At 39.3% G+C, this 23,705-nt stretch overlaps 1 protein-coding gene across 4 annotated transcripts in view; it reads right to left on the reverse strand.

Annotated features, from left to right (window-relative positions):
* The window catches only part of CDK6 (cyclin dependent kinase 6), a 134,209-nt gene that overhangs the window by 26,866 nt on the left and 83,638 nt on the right, over positions 1–23,705 (reverse strand). For all 4 annotated transcript variants that reach the window (XM_027684691.1, XM_027684692.1, XM_027684693.1 and 1 more), the window contains exon 5: positions 8,764–8,873. In XM_027684691.1, the coding sequence (XP_027540492.1) occupies positions 8,764–8,873 (110 nt within the window). The remainder of the gene's footprint in view (positions 1–8,763; positions 8,874–23,705) is intronic.

Consider the following 23,705-nt stretch of genomic DNA (forward strand, 5'->3'; position numbering starts at 1 on the left):
TTCTGCCTTACACATTAGATTAAACAGAAAACAATCCTGATTATTCAGAAAAAAGGAGTAACACGAACAAGGGCAGTCTTCTGCTTTCCTTTATGTTACATTGCCTAATGTTAGTTACGTTTGAAGCAAAATGCCATTGTTGTGCTATCATTAAGGTCACTAAGTTAAATTGTGGTTTATGTCCATTCAACTTTTAAAATGCTTGAAAAAAATCTTTTTAATAGGCTGGTCACTTATCTGGGGAGGAAGAAAAAAATCCCATTTTATTAGGTCTGGTTTGGAAAAACGATCAGCCTCCCACACACCCATATGCACATGAATGGCAGAAGAATAAAGGATGAAAAGTGCAAGGCACAGAATTTTGAATGCTGACAAGATCTTTCTAAGGAACAAACCTTCTCCCAGTACAGTTAGTCTGGACTATGGTGAACTTTTATGGCACTTGCAGCTTCAATCATTCTTGTAACAAAACAAGATAATTTCCAAAAATGGCAAAAACAAACTCAGGTCAGAACTGTATGGTACTTTGGTTCAAAGGTTACGAATTAAGCTTTGTAGCTTTCACAGTTCTAAGCTGAAACATCTACCATTACCTGTTAAAACAAAGATGAAACAGAAAAAAAAAGTTGTTGTTTTACTTTTTTTCTGCTACCAAGATCTAACTGCAAGCAAGCAGACAAGTCAATGATTACACTTTGGAGCTCTTGGTTCACTAGATATGTTGGTTTAAGGTTCACTGGAAAACACCAGATAATATGATTGCAAAGTCTGTGTTTAAATTGCTGCATGATAAAGAGAACAGCTCTCTCTTAAACCACATTTAAAATGTTTGGCAGTTTATATGGAAAACCTAACTTATAAGCAGCATTCATAGCTGCATTTACTCAGTTGCTTTTTGCCTAGATGTCTCTACTGTCTTGGTTTTATTATACCTTCCCTTACAATATCCAGTTATACATCCTATTTTTTTTTGCTAACAGATTCCTCTACTGCTCTCTCTAGTCCTCTCTTCTTTCCAAACTAGATTCGAAAATTAATTACAGATCTTTTCTCAGCTTTTGAAAGACATTTCATAATGTGTTGAAAATAAGAGAACAGAGCATGAAAAGGGAAAAATTAAGCTACGAACTGAAAAAAAAGTAGAAACTTTGCCATATGGAGGAATAAAGGATCTAGTAGGCAAAGCCAAATATTCCTACTGCTGCATAGCTACCGTGCCCACTTAAAACAGTGAGGACTAAATGATCAGATATGCTGAAGCACTGGGAAATAACTGACAAAGTATAAAAATGCATCTGAAATGAGACAAAGTATGTCACAGAAGTATTCCTCACAACTCCCTGCATGGCAGTATTCATGTTTTAGAGGCTCCTTATTATCTTTAGAGTCTCTTTCCAGACTCTGTTCATGGTACTATTCTCTTATGTGCAGAAAGGTAAAATAAAACTGAAGTCTTCACGCCTATCTGTCAGAGTTGCCTTTCCTTCTCTTGTGTTCAGTATGTCCAGGATTTCATCTGCAACATTCATACACAGAGCAAGAAGTTAAAACCCCAGTCTGGTGATAATTCAAAATGGTGTGCAAATAAAGATAATTTTAAGAAAATAAGGAATATAATTCTTCCCCACTAAATCATGCTAAGGTTATCTGTTGATCTCAGTTTGAGACAGAGTATTTTTATGGTGGATTACGTGACTATGCAGTCTCTCTCTTCTGCTGTCATCCAAACCAAAGTATCTGCAGTGACATCACTGATGCAGTTGGGCTGTGGCAAGAGTATGTCCTGCACATAGAAAGACAAGCTCTATATAAAGTTGAGAAGTATTTTGCTGATAAAGTTCTAGTATATGATACTTTACTGTTGATTATAGACTTTAAACAAATGTTTCTGCTTTCCCAATTGTTTGGGTATTTGAATAATATCAATGGAAAAAAAAGCCATGACATACTGTTACTTATTTTGAAGTGAGGGTCACGTAGCACATATAAACCCTCCTGTCAGTTATGCACTTGCAAAGTCACAGATTGATTGTTCGTCAAGACCATTCAACAGCAAAGCAACTCATCACAAGGAATGACTAATCCAGGATATGTCTGGAGTAGAGGACACGGTACTTCAAATTTCCAAGCAATTCTCTGCAATAGCAGCATTTCTGTCAATAAGTTCCCCCAAAGCCCACTGTCCTCTTCATTTTCTAGATGAAGAACATACTTAAGCCATTGAGAATATGTGGCTCTCCTGTTGAACACTCACTGCCAGATGTATATCTAATTTTTTTCTAAGTGCAACCTTAAAAGACTATATCTGTGAGACATTAGCACCTACACTGCCTGTGCCATTCAGAGCACCAGGGAACCTGAAGGCTCTGTTACAAGTTATCACTTTGTTGCCTCCTAGTAACAAATGGGGGAGTGTGTACCTCCTCCTCTGCATAAGGACATGCATACAGTAGCTCACATACTCATGGCCTGATTTCCTTTGAAGCAACTTTTTGTGTGTGTGTATGTGTGGTATTTTAACAGACAGATAACAACAAGTATATTAGCAGAATGGCTTAAATTCTTGCAAATTTAGCTTGTACGCACTCTTTTGCTTGTTCTACACAGCCTCACAAACACCAGAAGAGAGTCACTGTGAATTCAACCCCCAGCCTCAGCTCTTCAAGTGACAGTTCTTCAAAGTTCCCACATACACTGCAATCCATATTTTGAATGAAAGTCTCACTGTCCTGGGTCCATTTCACAGATGAGACGGACGAAAGATTGTACAGACAGCATCACTGAAAAGAATTTCAAGGCATGGAAGCCGGGACAACACTATTGTCCTTGCCAGTTTGCAGCACTGTCTTTTACAGCAATCTCTTCAAGTGCTGCATGATGCACATTAACAGAGAACAGCTTTGCCTCTCTGTCACACTGAATTGTTTCTAGAGAGGTTACAATTCCCTTTAAAATCAGGATTAATTTCAACAATGATTTCAGTGAAGCCAAGACTTTACCACATGATTCTGCTAAAAAGAGTTACTCTTTTCACTCAGTGGCAGAAGTTGAAACTCTCCTATCCAGCTTCAGGTTTTGGAGACAGCTTAAAAAACAGGTGTTCCTGTTACACTTGGCTATTTTCTTCTGCTACCACTTGACCATCTTCATCCCACAAAACACTGACTGAAACTTCAGTTGCAGAGCCGACTGCTCTTCCTTCACTCACAAGTAGGGGGTAGGAGCAGGGGGAAGGTGGGTCCCCCATCTCAGTCATAGAATCAGAGAAACATCAAGGTTGGAAGAGACCTTCAAGATCATCCAATCCAACTGTCAATCCAGCACCATCATAATCACCCCTAAACCATACCCCCAAGTGCCACATCCAGATGGCTCTTCAACACTTCCAGAGATGGCGACTCCACAGCCTCACTGGGCAACTTGTTCCAATGCCTGACCACTCTTTCAGTGAATTTTTTTTCTAACATCTAAACTGAACCTCCCCTGGTGCAATCTAAGGCCATTTCCTCTTGTCCTTTCACTTGAGACATGGCAGAACAGACTGACCCCCACCTCATTACAACCTCCTTTTAGGTAGTTGGAGAGAGCAATGAGGTCCTCCATGAGACTCCTTTTCTCCAGACTAAACAACTCCAGCTCCCTCTGCCACTTTTCATAGGACATGTTTTCGAGACTCTTCACCACCTTTGTTGCAATTCTCTGGATGTGCTCCAGCACCTCAATGTCCTCTTTGAAGTGAGGAGCCCAAAACTGAAGACAGGACTCAAGGTGTGGCCTCACCAGTGCTGAGTACAGAGGGACGATCATCTCCCTAGTGCTGCTGGCCATACTATTCTTATGGTCTCCTTTCAGAGCCCCATCCTACCACTGGGTTCTGTAGCTGACAGAAAAACTACATGCAGTGGATCTGCATTTCAAACTGTACTAATAACCTATGGCTTGTTTGGAAAGGAGAATAAAGATTTACTATTTTTTAGTGCTTTAGAGACTTTACAATTACTCAATACTGTAAGACGTATCTAAGAATGAATATATGTCACTTCTAGGTTTTTTAAACCTGATATTATAAGATTACACACAGTTCGTAGGTCCCAAATCCAGTGTTCACATCACCAGATGAGGCTCTAGGCTTTGATTTTATCACATCTGTAGACATTATTTAGAGCAAAAAAGTCCCAGGCTCACATTTTTTTCTACACAAATAATATAACTCCTCTAATTGGATGAATTTATACCAGTGAAAGACGACTTATATGCCAATATCTTGTTTCCCTATGTCCGCTGTTTGTGTCCACCAGGGAACTTGTCCCATCATAGGTATTTTAGTAGAGTCAAACGTCTCTTATCTGTTGCTTCAATTTTCAAGCTGGTAATGCAATAACTGTCTCACATATACTAGGAGCTGACAGAGTAGGCTGAAAAAGGAGACAACTGCTAAAAACATGATTTAATACTTAAAAAGGAATAAATAATAACCTCATGCTACTAGTGCCAATCTTGTGGCTTATGAATTTCTGGGACTGATCATCTTACCAAAAGCAGGCTGATTAAACCACCATGGAGCTGGTGTGTGAACGGTCTCAGTAAGAAACCCACGTGACTGGAATTAATTTCCCTCTCTGATAGATGAAGCTTGGGGCACTGAGATAATATTGTTTCACTTTTGGTTTGGGGAGGTGGAAAAGGTTTTTGGGAGAGGACTGCCTTTCAAGTTTTGGGTTTGAATTGGTGTCTGTAACATTTGTGGAGATTGCATATGCAGTCACAACAACTGGCCACTCTCCCGTGTATGACTTCTTCAACCAGCTTGTGTGGGTTGTGAATAGGCTATAAAAACTGATGGTCTCTTCCGATGAATTTTAGCTCCGTATTTACTTAACAGGGAGACAAACTCAGTTGCTTGTGTAATATTATAGTTAAACTCGCCCAGCTGGAATTGTTATAGAGATCTGACTCATTAGTCCCACATGCACACCTAACAACATCCTAGTATTTGCAGGATTGAAATTATATAGGATTATGATTTTGAAAACTGGGCATGTATAGATGAACTAAGAACTAAGTATCAAAACATTTCGACATTTTTTCTCAAGACTCCCTACTCAGAAGAGAATCCAAGACCGGTGGTCCGAGCTTCCTTTTATAGAGCATTTCACCCAGATTCCAGTCTTTTTCCCCTTTCACACTCATTCACCTTGACTAGGTATTACGTAATCAAAGCAACAAGACAGACAGCCCCTTCTTCCCTAAAACACTGGTCATGGCTTCTTGCTTAGGAGTTGCCTGCAGCCCTTGAGCCAGTTGGAAGAGTTTTGTGTATCCAGACAGAAGTGGATGCTACTCCCATGTTTGCCTTTCTCTTTAATGAGGTGTTCACTAAGAGGTACAAAGCCCTTTCCTATTGGCCTGGAAAATGCTCAGCCTTAAAATGAAACCTTTTTATAAGTGATCCTTATTTTTATCTAAACATTAAAAAAAAAAAGGGCCAAAGGATGCTGCCATGCCATCAGACCCCTGTCAGTCCTGCCAGCTCTATCTCTGAAGGATTTTGTGATATGGTAGCAAGCCATAGCATACCTTACAATTTTCCTTACTGGTTATTCCTATCCATGCACCACAGCTTTTAAATCACAAAGAAAACAGTCACTATGACAATTACATTTACACTTTCACTAGATAATGACAATTCATCCAAATGTATCTAGAAGTCACTGCAACCTGCTTAATTAGACAAGAAGTTTAAAACTGAAACTACCATATAAGGAAATTTTCAAATGCTTTATGTGGGGGTGGTCTCATCAGCAGTGCACATGGACAGAAAAAGACACACAAAGCAGAATAGTTTCTCTGTACATAACACATATACTTGACTATTGAGCAATTTATTGCTGATCTGTAAGTAGAGAAGAATCCTTGGGAATCTGTTTGAGGAGTTTCAGGATACAACATTTATGTATTCATCTTTGGAAAACCAACAAAACTGCATCAAAATTAAAATGTGTGTTTTAAAAGCAGCTGTAACTTTATACAAACCTCAGATTGCAGGAAGAACAGAGTGGAGAAGTGTAATTTTTTAACTGAATCAGCCAAGATGAGAAAAATGTTCAAATTTACTCTAGGTGTGTCTAGACAGAGATCTATTTATTCATTTTTTGTGTCTAAGTCCTTTATAAACTTCTGTGTATTTCGGATCTACTTCTTAAACAAATATTTTGTTTGCATTTGTCTTAAATGGTTTTGGATTAAGAGTGATTTAAATTAAATGAGCTGTCTTCCACTCAAGAGACATAGCAATCTATAATATAAGGACTGGACCATTCAAACAGAGCTCACTTCTCTCCTACACTTGTCTAAACCTACAGCACCCTCATGGTGTTTGCAACAGCTTACAAAACTATATTCAAGCAAACTCAAACTGTCAACTGCCTCCTTGACATAAATAGGATTTAGATGTGTTTTGTGATGCTGTGTAGTGTTTTATTTGAAACCCATTCCAGTGAAGTCTCTGGGATATAAAAAAGCCCAGAGGAGTTTCAGTACATTTCTTAAAAATGTACTGAAGAGCTTCAAGTTCTTTCAAAGAGAAAGCAAAAGAGAGTAGGGAAGGAAGGCAACAAGTACCCAGTAAGACAGAAAAAAGAAAAGGCTGTCTTAATATCAAACCCATGTCTACTAAGCAAACAATCTCATACTCTTATCCTACCAACACCAGTGGAAATACAGATTGGTGATTATCCAAGGGCACTACCATTTCCCAGCAAAATCGCTATTGCATTTATTCAATCTTTTGGAGTTTGCTAAACGTTAGTTTATTGCTACCAAGGTCACAGGAACATGGGTTTTCTTTTGCAATCCATCAGGAGAATCAGAAAGACAACATATATCATGCAGACAGTATTGCAACATTAACCCATCACAATAGTCCATGGAGATACCATTCAGTGCTGTTCGCTGTAGCTTTATGGCAAAGAGCCTTGAGAACAGTCTTCCAAATCATGCTTGTACACGTAAGTATGTGAAAGTCATGTTGTTTGCAATGAAAGAACATAGTACATACAGACTTGACAGACTCCTGACCTCTACAGTTTTTGACAGTCACCCAAATTTAAGACTGAGAATGTCAGACTGACCCTACATTTGGTGAGAAAAATAGAAGTCCTGGTTTTATCAAACTGTGGTTCATATCAGATCTCATTTCCATTAAAAAAAAAGCTCTGATTCTGTAATATTAATGTAATATTTACATTTGTATACAAGTAGAAAAATTAACTGCCTCTAATTTAATTTACTCTGTTGGCTTTAGGGAATCAGCAAAGCTCATACTTCCTTAAAGAGGAAAAATGAAATTAAATTGGTGGGGCTTGTATATGGCAATATTTCTTATCTGTAAGAATACTTCAAATTAAATGAACGTAATGAACGTAATAAAGTTCTGTATTTGTTTGTCCTGTATCACTCTTACTGCAAACGAAGCTGTTGATTCCACTATTTGAATCAGAAAAACTATCAGCAGCTTAACGCTACTGTGAATCTGTCAGTATATGGGCTAAGACTGAATCTTTAAAAGTTTGCAGTGGAGGGTTTAACTGATATTCCTAAAAGCCACATTCTTTTTTTATCTCGTCTTCTGACCTCATTTCTAAGTCAGAGACAGAGAGGCTGGAGTATAATAACTCTACCCAGGCCATCTGACCAGGCAAGAAGCCCAAGCAAAATGAGTTGTCCATATAATATTAATAAGTAGTGAAATCCCAAAGTTATTTTGCAAGACTTCAACTATTCAAGTATTTTGAACTTCACATTGTATAAATTAAACAGTTGTTTCTCAAGGCCCTTGCAGTATTGCTTCTCCCTGTAAATTGTACTGATTCTGGGTTTTAGGCCACACAGTGTATATTTTTCTTTCACACTTTCTTTCTGTATATTCTTTGACTTCGCAGTGGGTGTTACAAAAGGCTATTCAATTTCTACATGGAGAACACCCAGGTGATGACAACATGCACTTTTTGCCGTAAGCTCAATCCAAATGCATGTAATGGGGTTAACAGCAAGACAGGTTTACCTTGTTAAAATTCTTGCAGGTTTGTTCCTCTCCACACCCTACATGGTACAACCTTCATACTAGCATCCTTCGATGGGGAAAGACCAGTACACAAGAGCTCGTCTTGCATTCGCAGCTCATCTGCATCCAGGTGTAATATTTTGCAGCAAGATGGGGGGGTGGTGGTGTTTGACTACATTTAACATCTCTGTTACCCTACCCTCAGACTACGTAACTTGCTCTTAAAAAATCCTACCTCCGTTCCCTACCTCCAGAAAAACTTTACAGTAACTTCTTAGATCTCAAATATGCCAAGAGGGGACTACAAGTCAACACCTGATGCTCCAATGCATGAACTACAGAGGAAGAAGACTATGCCAACTACAGTATCCAGTTTTCCTCAGGGTAAATCCTTCCCACAATACCGCTTTACTCATTGGTAACAGCATCTCTTCCCCACTTTTATCTGCATTTGGATTCAGGTGCAACAGGAACATGACAATGTTCATACAGGCTTTACCAAGAGCTGAGGCAGACTCCCATCAAAAGAGACTCCAAGATGGCAATAAGTATGAATTTGCAGTGGGCATTTATATTTTGCACTGTAAATAAAACATCCTATCAGACTTTTCCAATATAAATGTGATTCAGTGTACTGCAACAGGCATTACTATACATTTTTTCAAATGAAAAGCACGAAGAAATAAAACTGTGTTTCTTACTTTCGACGGAACATTTCTGCAAATATGCAGCCAACACTCCAAAGATCAACTGCCGTTGCATAACTGGACTGAAGCAAGACTTCAGGAGCTCTATACCACAAAGTAACAACCTGTAAAACAAAAAGAAACAGAAGAGAGATCACACTTAGCTGTAGAATTACAACCTCATGAGTGTTGTATGCGCAGCTTCCAATTAGTTTAATCCATGTTGTAAAAACTCACATATTAGGGCAAACGGGTTTGGCCATCAAATAGAAAAGGGTCCTGTATGGAAAAATCTCAGTAAGGATAGCTGCAGTGATGATGACTCAGGAAGTGAGACCACTTCTTGTCCAGAAGAGTGCGGTTCAGGGTACAAGAAAACTACAATATCAGAGTACAGCACTGGTGTGACATCTCAATACCACAGCACACTACCAGAAACTCTTTGAAGCTTTTGCAGCTTACAGACCCCAAACACTTTCCAGTAGAGATTTGGGCTCTCCATAGAGCAAATATTAGTCTATTGAACAAGGCCTTGTTTTGCTAAAACAACTTTTGTGGACCCTTTATATGTAGTCACCAGAGCCAAAGTGTAAAAAAAACAAGCTACTGTGGTTTTACCCATAGGACAAATCAGAACCTGTAGCACATATCTGTTCTCAGCCCTTTATTATGTACTATTTTCTGTAAAAGAAATGGGATCAACTCAGGCGCATGAGCCAATCAGGATAAACACGTTTGACCTGTCTCAAAAGCTCTCTCTGAAGAAACTGAAGAAATTATAACTTATTTTTTTTACCAGCTGGATACAGATTAAGTCAAACCCTTCCCAAAGCTGTCCCTTACCAAAGGTGTAAGTGCTGTCTACTGTGGTTTCCTTGCATACAGAGGAACCCTAAACTCTCAGTTTTCAACTAAGCAACACAGCACAGGAATTCCTGGCAGATTCCTGACCTTTACCGTTGCACCCACGTGTTGTTGGTTAGACCAGCACTAACTTCTCTCACAATGTATTTTCAAATGATACACTCTTTCCCATGGACATACGCTATGTAAAGCGCCTGCTTTTAGGCTGTTCTTGTCTCGGTGATTATGTCACAACATGTTGCAAAAATCCAGTGGGAATTTTATTGGCACTGCTCTATCGATGTACTTTGATGAGTCCTGCTGGACCCACAACAGAGATGGGACAGTTTATATTTATCCTTTTGTTTCCCACAAGTAGACCAAATACAGATGAGGGTGACTGTATCTTCAGTATATTTGTAGAAGAACACAAGGAGCTTCTGCAGAGTCCGACATAAGCTATTATCTTGCTAGAATATAATCTCAGAGCCACAGGAGCATTCTGCTCCTGAATACAGTTATAATCCAGCCATAACAACACATGACTGTCAGCCAAGTACCAATATTTTCTCAGTGTGTGCTATAATGTAAACCTCTGACTATTAATCTGGGGCTGGGCAGGTCTCAACAATTATTGGGTTGTTTCTCCAACAAACACAAAAGTGGGAAAAGCAGTATTCAGGAAGAGCATGAAACAAAGTAAAAACACTGAAAAGAAACAAGGATAGAAACAAAGAAAAATATAAGAATGAATATAATTTTTAAAATTACGTTAACTAGGATAAGTGAGTTCTGAATTTCAAGACCAACAGAAAGAATGTGTACGAAGAGTGGGCTTTTTATGATAACAATATAATTGTCTTCTAAGGAAAAATAACAATGGAAGTAATCAGCCGAATTTGCTGGTCAAAGCCAGCTGAAACAAAAGCAAATACAACATTTATTATAACCATTACATGCCCTGACAGCCTTTGGAACCACTGAATGGCTATTGAAGGGAGGTTCACGGATATTTGCACAAGTGGTCATATTTGCTAACGGTTCTTTCAAACACTTTGATCTTTATTCATAAAATCTGTCTTTGAAACGGTTCAATAATACAGTGCAAAGTACTGCACTGGCAAGGTACACTTCTAGATACCTGTCCACAGAAACAGAGTCTTGTGTGGAAGTTGGGCATTATTTAGCTCCATTTATCTTGTTCCTGATTTGCTACCATACCAGTGAGGCTTTTCAAAAACACTTCTCTCTATAAAAAACAGAGAAATTTCTTCAGAGATTCACTCAAGGGAAAGATGACAAAGGTAAATGAAGGTCAGGGATTCTCTCTGGAGCTGCCCTATCTGAGTCAGATAGAATTCCTTCTAAACACATTATTTTTCCTAATGCAGATATAGCTCTCAAGCTGAACTACACTTTTATTCCCTCAGTACATTTGTGGAAAAGCTTATCGAAGAAATGTTGCTTTGAGAAATTAGATATAACAATTTCAATCCATTACTGTTTGTTAATGGCTGGGTGTAGTGTCAGGAGGAAGAGTTGTGTGATCTTTGATCCGTGGGAATACCACCAAACCTCATGATTCCTGGTTTGAGATCCACACGGCTCTTCTCACATGGAGCCTAACGGTGATTTAATCTCCCCAGTCCACAAGCCCTGCAACGTTAGGGCTTTGCACTCTCATAGGCAAAGAACTGGGGGCTGTGCGGTTATGAGACCGTCCGAATATTGCTGACAATGTACACCCCAAACTGGAATCCTCTCCAGGGAAATGTGGTAGAGGACAGATGCTCCTTTCCTGAGAGGAGCGTTGCAGAGCGTGCCCGGTCCCCGTGCTTGCCCAGAGGAACAGTGCTGTTCTCAGACAGCTGCAGAAGCACGTTAGCTGCTTCTCCCATGTGACCCCTTACTGGCACAGTTCCTCAAGCATTTGCACCCTGCTACACTCCATGCATGCATACACAGGGGACTGGAAGATTTTACTTGAGTAATTTGGAAACTTACACCTTTTAAAAAAAAAGATTTCCAAAGACTTACAGTTAAACTTCAGCTAATGCCTAACTGCGTTATAGTCAGAGAGGAAGTAATCTGTGTCGAGCTGTTTTGACATACTCTGTCATTAATGCGTCATTATAGAAGTGATCAAGTAACCTTTATGGTTTGTAACATGCAAGTCTTTGTTTCAAAATGTGAACCTGAAAGGGATCAAAATGTACTCAATGTCAGTTTGCACACAAGTAATGCCACAGATGACTCCTCTTGTGGTCATGGTCTTCTCCTGAAAAGCACAGGATGATGCAGATGATGCAGTGGTTTTGACACAGTTTCACACTCTCTCTTACCATAGAAACCAAGAAAATATTTGTGGACACTCCATGAACATTTGTAGAGAAGTAGAAATGAAAATTATTCTGAACACAGGATATGGTGAGGCTGAACAACCACATCATCATTTCCTCTTTAGCACAGTTCTGAGCGAAAAAATGCTTTACTTAGGTAAGCCACACCACCAGGGAGACCTGGGTCTCCCTGAGTGATAGCACACGTGATAGAGAGCTGATTGATGAAGTCCCATTTCTAGGAAGAAAAAAGCAAGCAGCTGCATCACTACATCTCACTTAAATTCTGTCTCTCCTGAAAATCTGACACACATGAAATGTGGCACATGGTGATTATTCTGTAGGAAAAGGGGTTCATGCTCACATGGTAATGGAGATCCTAAATTCAGCACAAGACTCCTAAATACTTTGGAGGTTGTAGACTTTAGTGACCATGTTGCATTTTAGTCCTCTCATTTAAGAAGCTTCTCTCCTGGCTCCTCTCCCCTGCCTGCCACAAGCCACCCTGACAGCATCACCAAACATGCCTAATTCCCTGTTACTCCTCTGCAAATGCCTGAGTGGACACAGCCTGCTGCCCTGCTACATCCCACATGCTCTGCCTTCCATCACATTCCCCATCTGCTCCTTTGCACCTCCAAGCTCCCTCAAATTTAAAACTCTGTCCTCTTTTCTTCCAACTGCCTCCAAATGCCCCTGGGAAAAACTAACTCCTTTTTCCCCTTTAGCCTCTCAGCCTACTCTGCCCGTCCTGAGGATACATTTTTATTTAACAGATCAAGCTACATATGAAAAGATTGAGAATATTTCATATATGGAAGAAATACGTACCTAAAGAGGTAACTCTGCTCCTTTTCCAGAGCACATTTTATGTTTTCATTACCCACATAAGATGGGATGATATCAAGTAAGAACAGTATCAGTAGCTGCAGATCACTGCTTCTAACAATTTAAATGTCAATAGATTTAGGCAGCACTTCATGACGAAAAGAAATGAAACGTGTATCTGAGAAGCATTAGAAAGGAAAAGAAAATCTGCAAAAGTCTACTGAGGCTGTGGCTGACCCTCTAAAGAAGGAAATATGCTCAATGAGAAGCAAGGGAAGAGCTGTATTTAGAGTCAGAAGGAGAACTTCATTTTGAAATAAAGCTTTCTGTCTTATTATACCAGACAGATGTTGCTATCTGGCACCATCTAGCCCCAGGAGTTTCAATCCTGCACTTCACGGTACCTGTTTCTGATGGAAAAATTGAATTAGTGGTAAGTGTCTGCTCACTAGCAATGTTAACACAAGATCTAGGCATTGCGTCAGTCTCATTTAATTTCCATTTACTTTACAGAGCAGATTTTCATTTTTGGATAACTGCTTAATTTAAATGGATCTGCACAATACACAGCCCTTTCCAAATATAGTTGCTGTCTGAATAGCATTCAGTTCAAAAAAGACAAAGACAAACAGTGGTTTAGGGATGGGGTTGAGTAACATAGACACAAAAGACTACATTTTGGTTTGCCACAGACTTTAAGTACAGACCAATGCCCAGTTGCACAGCTACAGGAACAAAGCAGGGATCAGACTGTAACACAGCAGCTATGTCTGTGCTAGGAAATTAAATAGGACAGGAAATGTTCCTTTGGCACCGAGACCAACAAGTACAGAGTGGTCTATGTCTATATTATTAAATTCTCAGCCTCCCAAAAAAGGTGACCACATGCAAACTGCTTATTGGGAATGTCTTTGGTCCATGCTTAACTGCCTGTGCCTAGGAACTGTCTGGGGAAGGGCTGGTTGGAATAACTCATGCCAGGAACCATTCTAATAATTTAACAGTATAGACAATTGAGCTCCAGTACCCACTAACATTTTCTGGCACTCTTTAATCTACTAGCCAGTGAGTCACGCTGTGGCCCCGGGTCTTCCTTTCACTCCAGAGAGGAGGCATTTTGCTATGCTTCCCTCATCAACTCTGATTCAGAGGAGGTTCTAGGAGAGCAATGGGATGGGGGAGGCATGGCCCACTCCTCATCTCACCCAGTAACTGGTCTTACTTTATTCTAAGCATGTTGTACACGTCAGATAAACACATGCTGCAGTTGCTTACTATCTATGAGAAAAATCTCATGTATACAAATGTAGACCTCCTCCTTTTAAATATCCAAAGCTGGACGAGATTAATTCTATTCTAATTAGTTCTGAAGTGGCTTTGAAGAGAACTATCAAACCTTTTAAAACACTTCCACAGAAATCATGCTACAAAAGAAATTAGCAGGATGCTTAAATTAATCTAAAGTATCCTTGAATCCAAGTAAAATTCTTCTTCCAAGTATTTTGCTTTTGTGATTGTGGTTTCTTCTGTGCTGATTTTGTTCATTATATTGGCCATTAGATGCTAGCTAATTTTGTTATTTAAAGCATTTAAATCTCATGAAAGATTATGTGTAAAATTTTTTTTTAATGTTCCTTACCATGGTTCGTAAACTCTGGTTTTTTGTTCAGTTCTCACTAATGAGGCTTTCACATGATCTTTGGAACATCTTTTTGACTATTTTTCACTTATTTTGTCCTTTCTTTTTGAGTGAAAATGAGGGAACATAGCTACAGAATATATGGTGTAGTATGTAGAATCTAGCTCTTTAGTGTCGCTTCATGGTCTCCCAACTTCACAAAAATTCTTTTGCTTCAAACTGTTCAGGAGGACGCAAAGTGGAATCTTTCCAACTTCACTATGGACCTGCTACTGCATGCCTTCTTTTTCTGGTCTGAGATTCTAAAACAACTTGAAAAGTTTTCTTCAAGCTTTGTAAAAAATTTCTTCTCAGCTGTGTGACTAAGATTGACACACTCACCACAGACAGGCTGAAGAGAACAGAATTACAGATGGCATATTGATTTGAAGGCTCACTGCAGAGAGGCTCTCTCCCTAATCTACTTCCATCTCACCTGGTAGAACACATTGTTGAAAAGACTCAACAGAGTCTGAAAAGAAGAAATGTAATTTCTTAAATGAATATGCTAAAATGGCTCACTGGTCTGACAGTGTAACATTGCTTAAAATGAAATCAGTGTAATACTAAAAATTGTTTAGGAAAAGAAAGAATTTGTTTAATAACGTTTCATTACCTGCAGTTTGGAATAGTAACTGACTACCAGGACTGAGCAGGACAGAAGTGGCAATCCAGAGGGCTGGTGACACTAAGTTATGAGATGATGTCATTTCTGCAGGAACACGGGCCCTGACACTTGTCCTGTGTGCTACTCTGAGTCTTTCACGCAACCCAACATGCCCCCGCTCTCCAGTCCTCTTGCACAGCAAATCATCCCCCCCAGCTGCTCTGCTCCAGCAGCAATATTTCCCACCTCCCCCTTCCACTTCCATGCCCCGCAGGAACACTTCAAAAACCTTTGGAGTGGAACACACCTATGCCACACAGGGAAACTTTTTGTGTGTTTTTGTGTGAGAGTCCCAGGAGATAAGGAAGAGGGTAGTCTGGGGAGTGCTGGAGGGGGGAGCAAGGAGAGAAGAGGTGAGGACGGGGGGAGAGATGATGCCTCATTGCACCCTGCAGCACCACGCGCAACAAAGTCCTGCAAAGGCAGAGGTGGCTTTCAAAACCACCCTGTTCCAAAGGTATAATGAGGCCAAGATAGGTGATTTTAGCACAGACCTTTTAGCCTTTGTACAATGACTGCAACACATATTTCATATCTGGTTTGGAAAAGGGGTGTATCTGCTTTACTTGCTGGGGACTGTCTTACTGTGGTTTCCTATCACTATCCTTAAAGAATTCACAGAGCATTCTGTGTTTATAAAGCAAGCCTAGGACTCTCTTTAGATCTGAACTCTTTAGACTCTGAAGACCTATTATTATTCCTAACTGTGATGGAGAAGGTAATAAGCACTATATTATACAATGTACTTTAGTTTCCAGGGATAGTATCTATCTGAACAATTTTATTTGTTTAATCTCTTTTTGAGTAGTGGTTCTTCCACTATTATGTAACTCTTTTCAGTTCCATCACAGAGGTAGGTATGGCTGGAGAGAATTGTTTCTTTCTTAGAGAAAGATGATTAATAGTTTGTCTGTTTATAGAAACATTAAAATAATTTCCCTTTTAAAGTAAAAGTGTACTAAACTATCCTGGCGGTTTTTACAAAGCCCTTTACTTCTTGACAAAAAATTTAATATACATAAAAATGAAATCCTTTCAAGGGCAATGGGTCTCATGAAGTACACATGGTAATACCAATTTTATCTCTTTATTTGCATTTGTCTCTTTTAGGCACAAGCCTGATGAACAGCTTTGTGAAAAGTGGTATGAATGTTATCATTTCATTAGTTAAATCATCAAACAAAAAATTATTTATTTATAGGAGACACAAATCCTGATCACATGTACCATCCCCTATCAAGTTGCTGTTTTAAAATGTGATCTCCTCTTTTTGATGCTAAATCATTTGTGCTTTGAAGGAAACATGGTTTAGCATTTACTGTAAGATAACATGACAAATAAAGAAGCTATTCATTTCCTTGATGTTCTATACACACAAAACTAACCAGAATTTTCCTTTTTTATTTCTAGGAAGAACCACATCACCCAATGTGATGGTGCTGCTGAAGAATATTTCTAGGTACATCCGTTGTCAGTAGGTGTGAATCTGTGTGTGTGTGCGCATGTGTTTGCACACCACGTCTGTAGCAGAGGATGCTTTACCTACATTCAGTGGTTTTTACCTTAAAAGTTTCTGTGCACTAAGCATCTGTGTGCAACAGCAACTAGAAAGGAAAACTGGCTCTTAAGATGAGGTAATATTTAAACCACTAGTGATCCAGACCTTACCTCAAAACCAATACAAGGAAATGTATTTCCATTAAGCAGAATATTTCACAAAATTCTCTACTGGCACAATACAGAGAACATTTCTGAAAGACTACATGAGAATGCAAGTGAAAAGTGCTTTATCTTTATACAAAAAGAAAGAAGCAAAAACAGTGTCAGCAATACTACCCCACCTGATTCAGACTCCAAAAAAGTCGAAGACCTGCCAGATCTTGCTGTGTATTGAAATCAAAACCATGATGCTCTCTTCTCTGAGCTGCAGAGCAGCCTTCCATAGAATATGGAACAATTCAATTTTTTACAGAAGTGGTCGGCTTTGCACGCAATGAGGCTTGTGCTCATTCTGCAATGTATTTACATATAAAGATACTTGACCACACTGAGAACAACAGACTTTAAATAAAAGTAGCCATTCTTCAATCATGCTTCAAGACTCAATAACCAAAAAAAATCTGCAGACTTAAACAGCAAATTCTAATAATCTCTCTCAGAGATAAAAACCCCACAAAGGCAGAAAGAAATAAACACCACTGGCTTCTTAGGCTGTTCAAGTCAAACAACTACAGTAAGAAAGAAGACATTTTCTTTCACAATACCAAAAGAAACTAAAACATTAAAAAAGTGGCAGCCTGAGACTGTGCCTTGGAATATAGGTCTTGTTCTGGGTCTGGCTGCATCAATTTGGCACATTTCCACTAGCTCAGTTCTCCTGTTGGCATTAGCTAGCTGAGGGAACAGTCCTAATCTCTAGTACCAGATCTTCAGCTTTGTTCCAGTTGCTTCGCTCTACTCTACATCCTTAGGTAGCCACAAAACCAACTCATCCAACTCAACTCAAACCATGGTTGGCTCCATGCTAAGATCCCTCAAAGCTGCCCTTGTGACTGCTGGGTGTTTTTTCCGAGTTCATCAGACTAGAGAATCTGAGCCTTACAATTTATGGTTTGACTTGATAATGAAGACCGGCTTTCCATTGCTACTAGAAAACCAGAGTCTGCTCAACAGAAAAAAATCTCCCCACTTCCTGGGGCACTGTGTGGGACTTCAGTTCTGAACACAAAAAGCCTAAATGAAGGAAAACCATGAAGGTCACCACAGACCTCACTCCCATGGAACTTGGGCCCACTATCTTTAACAAAAGGAGAGATGCACAAAGAAACCTCAAAGAATGGATTGAATACTGCCAGTTCTCTAGGTGAGAAGCTTTACTGTGGACTCTACAACTGCTTCTAGACAAGAAAGAAGGTGGAATTAAAAGGTTTTTAATGAAACACAACCATCAAAATTGACCTGAACAAACACATCACTCTCAAAAAGAAATGCTTTCTACCATTTTGAGGCAAATGCAACCACTCGGTCAGAGTTTAACACAGTATTCTGTTAGGTCCTGAATTGTTACAGACTACTATGAATAAACCAAAGTTTCAGCTTGGGACTCTGAAAAGCAGAAACTTGGTACAAACAACTTCTGAAAGATACTATTTTCATTCAGTTGAGAATGAAACTTAATGAAGTTGTGCCTTGAGTTAACAGCAAGAGTTGAACAGGAAAGTAAGGATACAAACAGCCAGCAGGCCATGTAAATAAGAGATGTACCTTGTGTGCATATGGCATGGTAAGCAGAGGACATATGTGCATGAGTGGATTGGCTGCTGAGTAAGAGTTTGCCTGATCTTTACCCAGAATGTGTATGAAGGCAAAATAAGCTCAGTCCCTATTAATCTGAAAATATTTCTCCCAATATCTTTTACACTGAAGTCTGATCTATACAAGAACAGTCTCTGGCACATCTAAAATTAAGATATTTGCCTGGATAACTTATAAAACTGATACAATGAGAAATTTCATATCTCTACTACATTTTAGCTACGGTTGTTAAAAATTCTTGTTTTAATTTTGATCTTTTTTCACTTTTGTGTCCCATCAACTCCTAGGGGAAGCACCCATCTACCCATCCACTGGCACTGGGAGCTGTAACCTTTCCCCAGCAGCATGGCATGGTATGGTGGGAGTCCCACAACACCTGGTACAGTGTTATGCAGCCACATAGCTCTCCTTTGCCAAGGCAGACTGTGATCATGATGCCCCTGTAGGAAGTGGAACCTTTTGCTCCTAATGCTACAGACCCTACGAAGGCTTGACTAGAGGCCTGGAGGCAAAGTACTAATTTCACTGATAGCCTGGTATAGCATAAAAAGGGGCTGGTGGAGCAACATCTGTCAGTGATGCTCATGTGAAGCAACAGCTTACAGTCAGAACTCCTGTATTACAGCAAAACCTAAAGGGAACACAGGGTTGCAAACAAGGTGGCTTCTCTGCAACAGAAGCTCCATTGGGATGTACCTGCCCTCACTACTTCATGGAGTGCAGACTTCAATCAGATTATCATCATGATGACTGACACAAAGCTGGACCTTCCTACACTTATGGCATAAAGAATTTGGGCAACTCTAAACAGTGCAAATCTGTTCTACATTTGAAATTCAATGCAGTAAATTTTACTGTGGCCCTACATAAATGTATGGCTTTAAACTGAAATAAGTTAAATTGTAAACGATACCACAGAGATGAAACTCCTACAAAATGCCTTTCGAGGACTCCTTGAAATTACATTTGGGAAACCAAATCCTCATGAAGTATCTTTCTTTCTAATAACAAGTGAGAAAAGAGGTTTGGAAATACATGTCTCCAGAAAATAAAGAAAAAGCTGAACTTTCTATATCCAGATGCAATATATGAATAGATGTATGCATTATACATACTTAAACATACCACAGATCATTAGAAATTAGTTGAGTCTTGAAGTAAACATCAGCAGGACAAGAACCTGCTGTAGACATGTGATTTCCAGACAAAAGCGAGGACTGGATAGAAAGGACAAAAAGACTAAGAGAGGTCTTCAGGCTGTCTGAATCTTACATTTAAGTAGCCTTTTTAGCTTAAAATCAGTAAAATGCAGGGCACAATCCACTGACTTTCCAAGATTATGATCTCTGTAGGCATCTTCAGTCATCAAATTCTTCTTAGTCTGAAAATGTCTGTGGGTTTTCAGTGTAGACCCTCACATCAGAAAGGCCCGTGCTGGAGAAACAGGCACCTGTGTTTCAGCTGAAGCACTACTGCGTGTGATGCACTTTTGGGCAGACAGATACCCTAGATATATGGATGTTCTCAACAAAAGTCCATATGAAGTCCTACCTGGTGAAGCCTGTAACTAAGAGTGGTGGTAGAAGCAATATGTGTTTGCATCCACATTAACGTCTCGTGCAGATGCTACTGGTTAATCTCAAAGCGGAAACTCAGATGAAGGGGATTTAATTGGCACCTCCTACATCCAAGCAGATTCTTTGACCACTAGGCTAGGGTTTTTTTGGGTGACAGCTCTTTCCTTGCCTTTGCTGAAGCCAAGTCACTATTCTACCAGGAGCATATGAGTCATGGGGCAAGACTGTGTCTGAAAGCAGCTGAGTGCTTAAGAACAATCAGCTGGAAGGGGCAAGGAGCCGAGTTTCTGGATACTGCTCTGGAATGTGTATGCATTTTACATTAGACCATCACTAATAAAAGCACCCATTAATTACATTAACCAGTCTACTTTGTATCTAGACAGACTGATTCCATCTCGATGATTCTAATGGATGGGACTTATAAAAATTCTAGAAGACAACACTGTTTTATTCTGTGGAGAAAGAAGCAACATCTCCTTCCTTGTTATTTGATACACTCACTAGCCAAAACTTAGGACTCACAGCACAAAGCGAAGCCCAAGCTTTTTAAAGAACCCAAAAGAAAATTTCCTCCACTTAAAAATGTTACAGGATTTTCTAAACTGATATTAGTTATCTGAAGATTTAGCAGAAAAACAGAATGTTACAGTTGGTCCAATACTAGACCTTGTTATTCTTTATTTCCCAATTTTAACTTTAAAGCTTGTATGATTAATTTATGTTATTTTCAAGAAGCCACATTCCAAAGGAAATTAGTTGCAGATAACATATTGTACTAGTTGGATGAAAAAGATCTGAATTAGTCTAGATCACTGAAGACTCTATTCCAGAGTGGTTATAGACTTATAAAAACATAAAACGTTTTCTTAGTGAAAATAATATTGTAGAACAGGCTTCTACAGATGACTCAACTCTCTCAAAATTCATACAAAGCATCTTATTTAAGCTAAAGAGATAATAGCTTAAGACAATACAAACAAGAATGTTCAAGGTAATGAGTACTTTCATGTTACAAGTTCTCAAGTCTGAGGGCACTGCATCAGGCTAAAGGACAATGAGATAAGAGCAATATTGCTAGTTACTAACAAATAGCAGATAAAAGACCTCTTCTGGATTCTGATTAAGTGACAGCATTCTACACATTCCTGTGAGTTGAGAAAGTTTGCCTGAGAACAGCAGCTATGTTACATGTGAAGCACCACTAAACAAGCGTATCTCTATGTTTTGAAATTCCAGTGTGAGTAATGGCTCTTTCCCCCATCTCTTCAACTTGAACAGAAGCTCCCTCTCTCCTTCTGGACATGCAGGAATAACTTGCCGTGCTTCAGTTTCCATTAAGACATACGAATGTATATTCTGAAAGTAAAGAGAAGTTCTGTAGGACTCCATGGCTGTGAGCCAATGTTTACAATCCCCTGGGTGGGAAATGACGGGTGAAAGGCTCTCCATGGCAGGCTGTAGGAGTCTTTGCTGTTGCCGACAATGACCTTCTGCCTCTATTTTCAAAGTAGCTCCCTTGTTAACTCCTTGCACACTGTGTGCAGAGAGGCCTTAGAGAGGAAATACTTTCTCTGAGAGTCCAAATCCACTTCCAGGCATCTGTTTGACAGACTCAGATTTCAGCAGTGGTTAAGTGAGTGCGGACTAGTATGTATACTCTGCATTTGCTGTTGGAGCTGTGGCACTGACATGTAATTTTAGTAGTCCAGAACTGGGTTTAGCCGTGTTCTGCATGATACAAAGTGAATGTTCTCAGCTTCAGGGAAGAGACATCAGTTTACAGGCAGAAGGGTTGTCAAACATGGAGCGTACTGAGTCTCCAGGACCAAAAGAAACATCCAATTTACAGAGATATGATTTAGTTCTCTCTGGCCAGTCAGTAGCAATGTTGTTTCCTGGTAGTGGCAACACCTTCTCCTGGGGTCTCCTCAGAAGAGGAATGATCTTTAAAATGGAAGACAGACTGAACTGTCATTGGTGCAATGAAGATACACCACAACGGAGCACCCAGTGTGGAATGGAGACTACTGCTTTAAGAGGTTTTGACCCTCTCCTGCCTGAGAATGTAAAATACAGTGTTTAGGAGATCTCTTCATATGTCACATCCCTTTTGCTGCTCCGTAAATCACTTCTGGCTGTTAACTATTCAGGAAGAGTCCTTATAAAAAAGATAAAAATGGACTTACAAAACAGGCCTTCTAAAATGCTTATTGAAATACATAATCCATCTTTGAAAAGGGAGAATAAATCAAACAGGAACTAATATTCAAGCACTAGCGTAGATGCTTTAATGTTCTCAGAGAGGGAGTCAAGTCCTGTCGTGAAAACATTAACCTTACTATCAGCTGACCTTGGAATATATGTTTTCCCATCATCATCATGACACTTGTCCAAGCCTTTTCCCCACAAAGATCTTTTTTCAGAAGCAATTATTCCATGCAAAATTTTCTTTTCATGTTCTCTGAAAGGGAACAAGAGTGCTTGCCACTTCCAGAAAACTTTCACAGCATTAACAGCCACGTGGGGACAGCAAATCTACCCCCTCCTTGAACTTTCAGCGGAAGTCCTGTAAATAACATCCTCACATGGTCAGGAAATTCTTCTATGTGTGGTTCCATGGATGCTGAGGAGGAGAGAAGAGAGAAGCAGTACTAGAAACCAGAGCTTCTGCAGAGAAACTAGGCCCAAGTGCCAACAGCTCTGAGATTGACCCAGATCAACAGTCCCTAAAGCTGCTTCATGGTCTAAGGTTCTAAACTCTAAACTTAAAGGTAAGGAAGGTAGACAATAAGCTGTTAGGCCCTCATTGGTTCCTCTGAAGCAAAAAATGTCATGCACGAAAAGGCTAATGTTATTAGGCCGTGTTAAAAAAGCCAATTGGACATCTCATAAAAAGCTCCAATTTAACTCCAAATATGCATGTAATTCCTAGCGATTTCAGTGGAAGTTCTGGGTTGTTAGAGGAAGACATCTGCAGACACTGAAATCATTAATATTTACATCTGTCCTTAATTGCTAGTATTTTAAAAAGTAGGTTTAGAGACAAAAAATTAGAAATACCCTGTGTTTTTCTAAAGAATACACAACTCCAGCTAATAAATACTATCTATTTTTTTCTAGAAAAATGGCAGCCTGCAAGGAAAAGGAATTTTTTATGACAGCAAACAAAGATCATATTTAGTTCAGAATGTTTTTCTTTTTTTGTTCATATTTAGTTTAGAATGTTTTTCTTTTTTTGTTAATATGAGTTTATGTTACTGATGTTTAAAATCATTAATGATCCTGAGATCAGAAACTAAGTGTTTTCAAGAGCTAACAGTACTATTGTTTTTAGAAGGATATGCTCAGGCTGAATTTAGAGTAAGTTCGTTTTTGCAATACAAAGCTATTACAAAACATGAGTCTAAATGACCCCTTCTTAAGCTTTTTTATTTACAAAGCATCTTTAAACACCAGATAAACTTCATTCTGTTTTAGGCTACTGCATGAAAATCTGAAAATAAAACTTGTTTGAAAAGAAGTAGGAACAATACTAAAATAACCCATGAGCACAATCCAGGAGAAGGAAAACAGAAGTGAACTGCACAACTAATGAAAAAAAAAAAAGAATGGATTTTAAATCCTTTCAGTTAGAGCAAAGGTGTTATCAGCATCAATGAAAGAGGCCTCTAGTGCTTTTTCTGAGTAACTGAAGTGTTAGTCTGGCA

This window comes from Neopelma chrysocephalum, unplaced genomic scaffold, assembly GCF_003984885.1.
Source record: "Neopelma chrysocephalum unplaced genomic scaffold, ASM398488v2 Primary Assembly neopelma1_67, whole genome shotgun sequence".
Taxonomy (NCBI): Eukaryota; Metazoa; Chordata; class Aves; order Passeriformes; family Pipridae; genus Neopelma; species Neopelma chrysocephalum.